We start from the raw sequence: 11,667 nt of genomic DNA, 5'->3' as shown, positions 1-11,667 counted from the left end.
TGTATAAGTGTAACTATATTAGCGAGAATGCGATATTAACAGCAAAAAGTTAAATTTTGACATAATTTCATTTAGGCACAGAAGAAAACACAGCTAAGTACCCAAAAATGGCCTTTGAGCCAATTTAAACAATTTATTTTCAATATATACTAATGAAACACTTCTAAATGGCAATATTTCCATTAACTAATTCTATTATCCAGGAAGTCTTCAAGTATTTAAAGGATAAATTAATGAAGCATATATGTAATCTTTTAAAAATAGAAAAAACCCCTGTATACAAAATTTCTTCAATTTTTAGTTATAGTACTACCTTATCAACAGAGATATGTTTTACAGACTTGTGTGGAATTAAAAACATTAAGACCTCTTAGTCTCAGCAATAAACCTCTGCAGAAGTGTTTCTCTTATTTATAAATACAACCATAATGATGGCTACTTTTTGTAGCCATCTTCAGCACTTCTATTATCTTTCAGAGACGGCATGATACTAAACAAACCGCCCCAAGCCCGCCAACTCTGTACTTAGATGTTTTCAACACAGTTTTTCAATAATAGTAAAAACCAGTATTTATTGTAGAAGAAGAGTGATTATTATTTTAGTTACTTCAAAACTCACCACCATAATTAAGTGACTTTTCAGGAATTTTTAGGTGGACAGGAATCAGAGCAGGCTGTAGTAATTTCAAGAGATGTTACCACTTAAAAGAACTGAGACTAAAGTAAAGTCTGAGTAAAAACAAAGTTCAGTTATTTGAATTTCTGCTTTTTCCTTGTTTGAAACTCTTCGGTTTTGTTTTTGACAGATTTTATTAGCATTGATAAGGCAGGATCCATGGCTTTCTTAGCAACCTCTCCTTTCTTTGCCATCTTGTTCTCCTGCCCCTTGATTGCCTCCTTAAGATCTTGCTCCTTTTCTTCTCTTCGGCGAGCTTTCTCTTCCAAGATCTTTTCTACTGCTTTTGTCTTCTTGAAATTTGGATCCGAAGGATCCAAATTAAACAGGGGAGAAGTAAACATGGCTTGGAATCTTGTGTCAGCAACATTTACCTGAGGGCAGAAAAGGACTATTTATTTTAGGTAATCTTTACCCACAATGAGCTGCTTAAAGAGTCATAGCTCATGAGATTTTTCTACCATTCCTGGAACTGCTCCAGTCACAAAATCTCCATGAGTGTGAAGTAGAGAGCCAGAAGATAGTATTAGTAAAACAGACAAGTGAATGCTTGTACAAATTCTGTATATGCCTCTAGTGGCAGACCAAGGGAAGGTTTGTTGTTGCGAACTCACCAGGACGAAAGCAGAGGTGCATAACAATCAGAACAAACATACTAATGAGTATTTTAGACAATGAGTTGTACAAGGCCTTGCATAAATAGCATCTTGTTTACAAGGCCTTGCATAAATAGCGTCTTGTTATCTTACACAAAGTTTAAATCTGTTCCACTTCAACATATTTCTTCCTTTTTGAGAACAGCCTGTAACTCCCTTAAAAGGTAGATCTAGGTCATTCTCCTTCAGATAGAGTAAGGGAGGTGAAAGATATGTGACCACCAACTTTGTCCTGAAAATAACTGATATTACCAAAGGTTCTAGCTGAGTATACCATTACCTGGAAGTCATCTTCTAGTAATTCTTTCTTTTTCATTAAGAGTTTCTTTTTCTTCTTGCTCAAATTCTGTTGTTCTACGATCTTTTTATAATTAAAATGTTTTCTGTTATCATCCTCATCATCCATCATAAGCAGGGCCATTTCAGCCTGTTACAAAATAAGAAAGTCCATGTACGCAATGAAATTAAGTTTTCAATGAAAAATCTAGCAGTCCATTAATAAAGTCTGTATGAGGCTACATACATGTAAATGAGTTGAAATAGGATTGTCAGGGAAGTATTATTTCATCCATAACAACATTCTTTTAACATTTTGAGGTATAATATTCAATACGATAGGTTGATTTTATTTTTATTAGATATAAAATTAATGCAAATACCCACATTCAACCTTCAAACATCCTAACAATCTAATCTGAAAATTGTACAGCATAACTTAGAAATCATTATCAGATACAATTATATATTGATATTTATACAGCAAAATAAAAACAAACATATATGAATTTAATAAATTTATTTAATTAACTTATTATGAGAAAGAATGAAAAGCAAACATGCAATAACAAACAATTCAATCTTCAAGGGTAAAAGGGCAAGGTTGAACACACAAATGTTTCATATAATGCTGATGTTAAGAGTGAACGTTCAGTACTGTCCAACAGGCAAACATACTGGGATAGCTTTAGAGCTAGAGGGACTATCAGCTCAATCAGTATATGGCCTCTGCACCCTCACATTTCAGTGTTACCTAACCCTGTGAATGGCTGTGTTCAACTATAATCTTCCAGCAGAATACCATAAAGTAATGTTAAAACATCAAACCATGGGCCATCTACCATTCTTCCTGGGTAATTTTTGTTCCAAAAGCTCTTGCTATTAAAATTATACAGTTTTCTTCTCTTGCCGTCCTATGGAATTTAGTAGTTCCACTCACAAACATATAACAAATACTTGCAGAAGTCAGGCAATGCAACACAAGCAATTCTTAGCATTTTAAACCACTTTACCTTCTGTTTTTCAACTTCATTTTCATCTTCTGAGGTACTTTCAACTGATTCTGGCTTCTTCTTTAAACCTAAGTGCAAATATAGGACATGCATGCACTTTTTCAAGCTTATGCATAAGAGCATAATTTACCTATGAATAGAAGCTCTAAGTGCATTTCATTTTCTTGTAATCAATACTTAAATGTCAGATGTGGAAAAAGACTGAAAAGAAAAACCACCTAGATTTAAAGCAATAAAAATCCACTGAATATTTGTTTAATTTAAGGAGGCAGCAATATTCAAATGTCATAAACAAGTCAACAACAAAAAAGAACAGTTAAAAAGAATTTATTTATTGTATTTTTTAGAGAGTACCACTCCACTCCCAGGGCATTTTAAAGATAGATTAGTTCATATGCTCAGAAACGTAATTGAAGTGTCCTGCAGTTCTCAAATTGTTCATCCTTTCTACTTAAATAGACAATGAATAAATATTTTAGAATAAATAGCAAATGTGCGTATCTTCTCTGTATCCAGAATACAAGTCTGACAGCTGAAAAAGAGTATATCAGTCAAAAAAAAAAAAAAAAAAAAGACAAACAGTTTTTAAAATTTATATGCAAGGCTAGACGACCATATTGTGCTGTTAGTACCGCAAGTACAAAAAAACCCTTGGAAATAAGACCTGAACAGAATCACAGGAATGAAAATATGATTGACTCTGTTCAGACTGAATATTCTTCTGATGAAGCTCTCTTACTCTCTTCGAATTTACTTTAGATACACAGTGCTGATTAGACAGACATAATGAATAGCAACAGCATAAACCATTAGTCAAATGTAACTTTTAATGTAAACAAACCCATTTACAAATCCTACAACATCAAATTACTCTCTTTGGAATGCCTGTAGAGCTCGATCAAGAAGGAGCAGGAAAAGCAGAAGGTTTCTTGACCTGAACCATGTACCCTGACCTTTGAATTTGGAATTACATTCCCAGGCAATTTATTACAGTCCACTGGGGGTACTCTTTAAGGAAGATATTTGGCTCCATTTTGTTAAACCAGATTTGTAGTCAGACTAGAAAACCAAACACGCCAGAAAAATGTCAAGTTACATCACTAAGTATAACCTGGAACAGGATACATTTCTTGAAGAACAATTTTTCCTCCCTTGACTATTTCTAAATGGATTCCAAGTTGGAAATGGATTTCTAGAAGAAATAAACCACTACCACCAAAAAATAAACTATCCAGATGCACAATGGCATCAGATCAAGAACTAAAATGTTAATTTAGTGGTTCAAGAAAATGTGCCGGAAAATCAGATTCAGCTATAATATTGTTACCTAACCTACAAAATTTATGTTAGTGTGTAGAAGGAAGAAATAAATGTCTTATGTAAGACTTCAACAACTCTGAAATTTTTTGTATATTCCCAGAAGTGGCTAAACTATAGAAAAGGAAATAGGGTGCAGAGATACAATTGGAGACAATTATTCTAGAAGTTAAATCAGTAAATCGCTTAGCCTTTCCACCCATCCCGGAAAGAAGGGCTCCTCAAGTCATCTTCCCTCGCCTTTCACTATATGTAGAATCACAGAAGTGAAGACAGCGTTATCTTCATGCCTTCAGAGACTTCTGTTGCTGCAGATGGGGGTGAACCAGGCACTAGGATCCAGCTATTTGTTTCTTACTATGACCCTGTGCAGCTAACAAAAACAGCTTGGTACCTGAAATCACTCTGAGCACTTAAAACTTTGCATCATGCTGAAAATAATTTGGGTTTCAGAATTCACAAATACATAGTTTTCTTTCTCCTGATGTAGTCCCTCTCCCCACATACATTCTGGAAGTCCCCCCCCACCTTTTGCACACATATAAATGTAAAACCTGTAATAAGAGTCCTCCACAAATTATTCCACACCCTCAGATTTTACCTACCACCTAATCCCCACTGCCATCTTTTAATCAGATTTAGTCCATGCTACAGCAGTAGTTACTTGTCTTCAATGCTATGCAGAACTGAAAGCTGCCACCAGCCAGTGAAAAAAGCTTCTTGTCTCTGCTGCAAGTTCCCCTCAAGCTGCCATTCAGCTCTTTCTCAGCTCAAGAATTCGGTTTCCAACATTCATTTTGCACATCAGCAACTTTCTAGTGCTAACAGTAAAAGCTAATGATAATTTTGACACTTCAAATACAGAGACCAACCCCAGACCAAGTACTCCTCCCACAAGACCTCCCATATGTCTTACTCAGAAGCTTGAAAGTCAGTCTAAAATTCCTTGCAAAAACACACAGGAAATGAATCAGTAATACAGCTAAGACCTTTCTCTTCCAAGTTCACATTCTACAACGATACCCAGAATTTGTTGCTAACCTCTTATGATCCCACAGTCATAACTGCTACCTTCCAGCATTAAAAAGCCATCAATTCCTACATATATCATAAATTAGGTCATGAGAAGGCATTAAATGGTTTGGAACCTATAGAAGTTATTATAACGTGTAAAGACATTCTTTTCCTCAAAGAAGGATCAATAGAAACTGTGTTTAATAGTCTAAAGCATTCTGAAACTATTCAGCAATCCCCAAAAGCAGGACATTGCTCTCAAGTTAATAAGTAATTGTACTATTCAGCTATCAATCCTCTAACAGTTGAAGCTACAAAAGTAATTCTGTCTTACGTGAACATTTTCTGAGACCCCATAGAAATAGATGCAGTAAGACTGAAACTGGCCAAGGCAAAATAAAGTTTTACAACACTATCTGAAACAATATGTGCATCAATGTAAACCAAAGGTGACAAATTATTTTTTTCTCTAGACAACCAACTAGAATCAAGCTTCTGAAATGCAACATCAAGGCTTATATATATGCAGCATTTTACATGTTTGCCCATAGTACACACAGGGATTATGAACATATGAAAACTTTGTGCAAAGCAAGCACTGTCACAAATTTCTGGAGTGCTCATTTGGACCACCTGCACCCTGCACACTCTCTTTGGGTATAGCATGCACAACAAATTTGCTTTACCTTGCCTCTCCCAAGATGAAGCATCCACAGTGTCAGAATCACTGCCTGCTTTACAAACAGTTTTCAGGAGCAAAGACAAACCTGATGAATATACGCTTGAGTAGACTTCCCATAACTTCCAGTTTTCCTTTCACAGCACTCAAATTTGTTAGACCCTTTGTCTAACAGCTCCTTACACTCCTGCTTCCCTTCAATTGCCTCAGCTTGTCAAAAACTAATTTATACAAGACCCACACACATTACAGTCAACAAGCGAATCCAGCATGGGAGCAAATACATGGCTGCAAAAGCCTAACAGCACTACTGCATCCTCAGTTTGTCATGGTCTACCTGAGTCTGCACACATATCCTGTCATCTGCTTTTTCAGCATAATCTAAGATCATCTGGCAGTCAGTTTAAGGGAGAAATTTAAATCTTTCAGTGGAGTTGTGAAAGTCTTATGAAAAATTACGATCATTCAAGTTAATGCTGCCTGTACCCTAAATACAGAGTTGGCAGAGGTACAGCCTAGTTCAAAGATGATTGCAACCCATTTTCCCCAACTGGATAAACTAGCTGTGCTTAAAAACAGCCCCAGCTTTGAGACAAAAGCTGTTCTGGGTAAACTTGGTGAAAGCCAGACAAAGTTATGCTGTGTAATCATCGTTAAAATGTCAACTGGCTTTCAGCCAACCAGTGTACTCTCCCTTTAAAACTTCTCCAGGGTTAGCCACATTCTGTTTTCCTCCTCTTTCTTAGTAGCTTATCAGTAATCTTGCAGACAGTAGTTTCACTTTCTTAACTTTTATGTCTGTTTTACTATCCCCAAAGACTCCACGCACACTAAAAGCCTATCCTCTATGTAATAGACAAGAAGGTTTAATAATCTGCAGATATGATCATTCTCTTCTGAGCCCCTCCATGACAAAGAATTTCTTACATAACACAGGAAAAAACATTTTTTTTCAGAGACTTCACATAGAACATTGAAACATCAAGCATCAGCATGAGAATACCTACATAATCTTCCTCATTACGAAAAAAAAAAAAGTGGTGGAAGGAATTGCATCTTTACAATGAGTCCTGAAATAACCTATACACAACTCACCAGGAAAGCACGGCAGGAAACAGCATTGCATAACTATAAAACATGGATAGGACTCACCCTACTGTTCTGTACTTCAGACTTTTAAGACATATACATAAGCGCATTAAGACACAAAGAAGGCCAGGTTTTGTTTTTTAATTATTTACTTTCTCCTAATACAAACTTCAAACAATCAGAACAGAAGCCTGTGCTAACTGGTATCAAATTAAAAATAATTTGTTCTTTTTAAATGGAACTTGGATCTGCACTGCTATACTCAAAAAAAACCAAACAAAACAAAAGACTGGTGATATTTGTAAATCTGTTACTATATTAATTTAGTTTGTTTCTTTGTTTTAATACTACTACTTTTTTTTCTGCCTTTTTTTCTTCTTTTAATATACAGTAGTATGAGCCACCCTTAAGTTTTGGCTCCCAAAAGCATGGAAAGCCAGGAACTCACACTTATTGATTATCCTTACCTTAAAATTTTAACCAGCAAAATCATACTCAAAATAAATTTGCTGTTACCACAGCAAAAGTTAACTTAAACATCAGACCACAAAGCTTGTAAAAAAGGTATCCTAAAAATCTACACTAGACAAGTTCTTTCCTCAAATACTACATTTCACTATTTGGGTTTCTAGGCAGCCAGAGTACACAGGTAAAAATGTGTATCAGACTAAGAGAAAAGAAAATTGATTTCTTCTGAAAGACAACATTGTTTATGATGCAAAAACATCTGACATTTATGTCATTTACCAAAACTTCAACAAAACCCATACATATTGGGCTCCTCCTGTATGAAAGGAAACAGGCTTCAAAGGCAATGAAGTTATTTTCTCTGGAATATTTAGGGGAGCAGATGGTCAGCTTGTTTCTAACAGCTGTCTGCAGAAATTCGCTATATAATGGTCTCCAATAAAAAGCTAACAAAACAATGTTTCCCGCCCTTCCACATATCACGATATGCATCATTTTACAAGAAAACCACCTGCATTTTGAGGCAAATAACACCTACTTTATTGCATTCTGAACATGCTACCTCTGCATTTACTCTAGCCCAACTCTGTTTCTAAAGCTCATTATTTAAAGAAAGGGGAGATTTATTCTAGAAGTTACCTGCCTGGACTCACCTGTTTTCTCAAGTTCTTCGGCAAAATATGGGTCATTGAGATCAACATCAGGTGGAAGTTCATCTTCACTCTGTTCTCTCTCAGCAGTAGCCTGTAACAAAGCACAAACATTTCAATCAATATCTAAACTAATACTTAACTTTCACTGGAATTAGGTGTTCCTTCTGTTACTAACTATGAAGATGAAAACTGAAATACTGTGTGCTGAACAACCTAAAACTAGAATACACTAAATATTGCTAGTAAAGACAAATCAACAATTTAAAATCTGTTTCACAGGCTGAAAGCTTTTTGTTTTCCTGAAGAAGGGCTATTTATATCATAGAATCATAGAATGGAATGGACCTTAAAGATCATCAAGTTCCAACCCCCCTGCCATGGGCAGGGACACCCTCCACTAGACCAGGTTGCTCAAAGCCTCATCCAGCCTGGCCTTGAACACCTCCATCACAAACTGTGATGCATCAGCTAACCATACCAACAAATTACTGGATCACAGCATTGTCATGTCCTTACTTTATGTTCCTCAAAAACTCTACTTGGGGAAAAACTTGAACAATGAGCTTCATTTTGTGCTCTGAAATTAAAAAAACCAAAAACAAAACTGCATTTGGATTTAAAAGAACAAATTTTATTACTGGAATTATTTTGTCATACACCTTGCCCCTTGACTTAATTTATCAGACTGAACAAGAATATTATGGTAGCAAAAGTTGCTCTACTACTTAACAGTGCTACTTAATCTATTCAGAGCACTCATTTTCTGTAAGGTTTAAGAAGTTACTCATCAAATGCTAGCTGGAATACACACCATAACTCAAGTTGTAGAGATTACTCTTTAAAACATTCTGCAACATGAATTCAATTCAGGGTAATTTAAGAATTTAGGAAAGCTACTCTGTGACACATGCTTTTTTTCCTAGCGTATGCACAAACATTTCATTTATCTGCCTATTTCTGCACATTACTGCCACAGGAGTCAGTTACTGCACAATTACTTTCTGTGTGTGGAATGATGAAGCAAAAGCAAATTTCACATTACTCTAGGACCCCTCTGCTATTCATACACAGATCCATTTACCAAATTTGCTCTTGCAATTTGAAATCTGAATAGTTTTTTGTGGCTCTTAATTCTTTGCCGTTACAGCTTTGGGAAACAAGTCTGTATTATTTCAGGCCAAAAATTTCCAAAACTAGAATTATCATTATCATAACAACTTTGAACTGATATGCATACTGTAGCAAAAAAAACCCTTCCTAATGCATTCAAAACTATAAATTAAAAACCATCTGTTGACTCATTTATCTTTAAAGCAACACAAGTAGATAAACAAAATTTTGTGTAAGCATATTATGCATGATCAGTAGTACCCTGAACATCCTTTAGCTCTGGAAGTCTGAGTACTCTTGGTCACTCCAAACAAGTGACCACTGCACGTTCAAACATTAAAATAGCACTAGAAGCTATATAGTTTTTATTTAGTTTATCCAAAACAAACAATAACAGCAACTGATGAAAATAAACAAACAAGAACTCCCCCCCCCAATGGTCAACACTACCTTTCTCTTTTTTTTAAGAATTCTTTTTTCTTTCTTCTTCTCTAGATATTTTTGCCATGGAGTTAGATTATCCTTTCCTTCCAACCTGTTTTTGACCATTTCTTCAGCAGTTTCTTTGAGGCCTAGAACAAAAAAATAATAAGTTAAAAGAAATGAGATTAATCTGATTTATTCTTTTTTTAAATCAACTGTTTTCTCCTTTGTTAAGGAATAATCTAGTTTTTAACAAGTCTGTGAAAACAAGATAAATATTGCTTCAAACAACATCTTCATAAATAAGATAACTTTACAGGATATGTTATTCCAAATAAAACATCCCTGCAGTAATAAATTATACGAGAGTCAGAAAAAGAGCTTGCTTATGTGATAATCCAATTGCTGACACTCTTGCTATTCTTCATAACGGTCTCCTCTCCAGACATCAGACTGTACAGTCTACCGATGCCATTTTTACGCATGAGAGCAACACAATAAAAATAACAACAGACAAATACAGAGCCCTTATATTTAATGTACCTTACTATCATTAGTTAAGATTCACAAAAACACCTCAAATACAGTTCAGTCATTCCCCTTTTTCATGTGTTGCAAAACAAAGTAGAAAAGATGAAGTGACTTGACACCAATTCTGAAACGTTAAATCACTCTCAGAATACAGGGTTATCTCACAGCTGGCTTGAACCTCTATAGCTGGTGCTCTCCATTTCACACAAAGATATTATCTGGTTGCTGCTGTATCAGTATGCTTCACTCCCATGATAAAGTTGTTATATATAGCATCTCCATTCCTAAAACTTTGCCTCTGTGATAATACTATGATTATACTGCAGTATCTCTTATGACCAGTGTATTATTTTGTCCATCATTGTAAAAGAGAACAATAACCTATTACTTGAATCAAAGTAAATATAAATTTACAGCTAGAAAGCACTGAAAAATATAAATAAAAAACCCAAATAATTTATTGCATTATGTACTGTCATAACACAACATGCATTAAGTTAAACTAGACAAGTTATTTTCAAGTCATCTAGCCTTTTAAAGCTATTTAGTACCAGTCTGCTTTAACAACAGAAAACTATCTCAAATTAAAAAATAGTATACACCTGGTATGACAGTAAACCTAGATTCAGATTCAATGCTTAAGGTAAATAGCTTTTTTTTTTTAAAAAAAAAAGAATTGTTAACAAGAAGCAGAGAATATGGGCATGGACTGCTTAAAACATATCAGCCTCTCAAAGAAACAAAACAAATACATGAAAGAATGTTTTCTGTTATCACTGATTACCAGTTCAAATTATAGTAACTCAAGGCAGAAGAAAAAAAAAAGGGGGGGGGGGGGGGAGCAGCAAGATAAACAAACCATCTTCTTACCTGGTTCGCAGACCAAGTTACCAGAAGTAATTTTGGTACTTAACAACTTTGTGAACTGAAAGATCGAAGAAGAGGAGTACCATTCTCTCACCAGATTCAGTGAGGAACTGTAACTATTAGACCATTAATTCAGATCTGCACCTCTTCCGTATCCTTTTATTATAGGCTCGGTGTAAGAGAAGCCCTCAAGTTTGTGTTTCCTGACCTGTCAACAGCTGGGAAGGGTGCTACAAACTCCACTGAAGGAAGTTTAATCTTTACTGTCAGAACATGACAGTTTTCTGAGGGTCCTAGAAAAGCATACCCCATAGAAGTGCAACATATCTGGCTCTAAATAAGTTTCGCATAACAGATCAGGCAGTTAAGTCTGGATGTATTAATTAGGTTTACATTAAATTCCATAATTTGGCACAGACTGCCACTGTTTCAATGCCTAGCACTTGAAGCTGCAAGCACAAGTATGTCCTAACCATTAATTTAGCCTTTTTTGTAAATATGCATTGACAGTTTCTCATCACATGATCACATTTTACCTTTTCCAAAGGATCTTAACCATGATCCATAGATCATGAACATGTAACTACTCAATATTTTGTGTTACTGTTCAATGTATAGCTAAGTTACTGAACACAATAATGTACAGCAAAATTACCAAACATAATTGAACCCTACTCTAGAAACAGAATGGAGTTTTCTATAACATGTATCATTACATCGTTCAATGGTGCAAAAACATGACCTTAAAAAATAATCTGTTAAATAACTGGAGCTTCCCCATTTGACATCCAGAATATTTAAATCCAGAATAAGCACTTTATTTAAAAGCGATCTTCATTTTTTGGTACAAAATCCTATACACTTCAGGAATGCTTTTTCAAAAGTCTTTACATCA

At 35.2% G+C, this 11,667-nt stretch overlaps 1 protein-coding gene across 1 annotated transcript in view; it reads right to left on the bottom strand.

Moving 5' to 3' along the window:
• Positions 1-592: 592 nt before the first annotated feature.
• ESF1 (ESF1, nucleolar pre-rRNA processing protein, homolog (S. cerevisiae)) overlaps positions 593-11,667 on the bottom strand; it is a 32,256-nt gene continuing 21,181 nt past the window's right edge. Inside the window, exons 9-13 of the mRNA XM_010086457.1 lie at positions 9,402-9,523; positions 7,842-7,932; positions 2,622-2,689; positions 1,613-1,759; positions 593-1,050 (exon numbers count right to left, since the gene is read on the bottom strand). Of these exons, the coding sequence (XP_010084759.1) occupies positions 751-1,050; positions 1,613-1,759; positions 2,622-2,689; positions 7,842-7,932; positions 9,402-9,523 (728 nt within the window). The 3' untranslated portion in view covers positions 593-750. The remainder of the gene's footprint in view (positions 1,051-1,612; positions 1,760-2,621; positions 2,690-7,841; positions 7,933-9,401; positions 9,524-11,667) is intronic.

Source organism: Pterocles gutturalis, unplaced genomic scaffold (genome assembly GCF_000699245.1).
Source record: "Pterocles gutturalis isolate BGI_N339 unplaced genomic scaffold, ASM69924v1 scaffold9451, whole genome shotgun sequence".
NCBI lineage: Eukaryota > Metazoa > Chordata > Aves > Pterocliformes > Pteroclidae > Pterocles > Pterocles gutturalis.
This window is presented reverse-complemented; position numbering and strand designations above follow the sequence as displayed.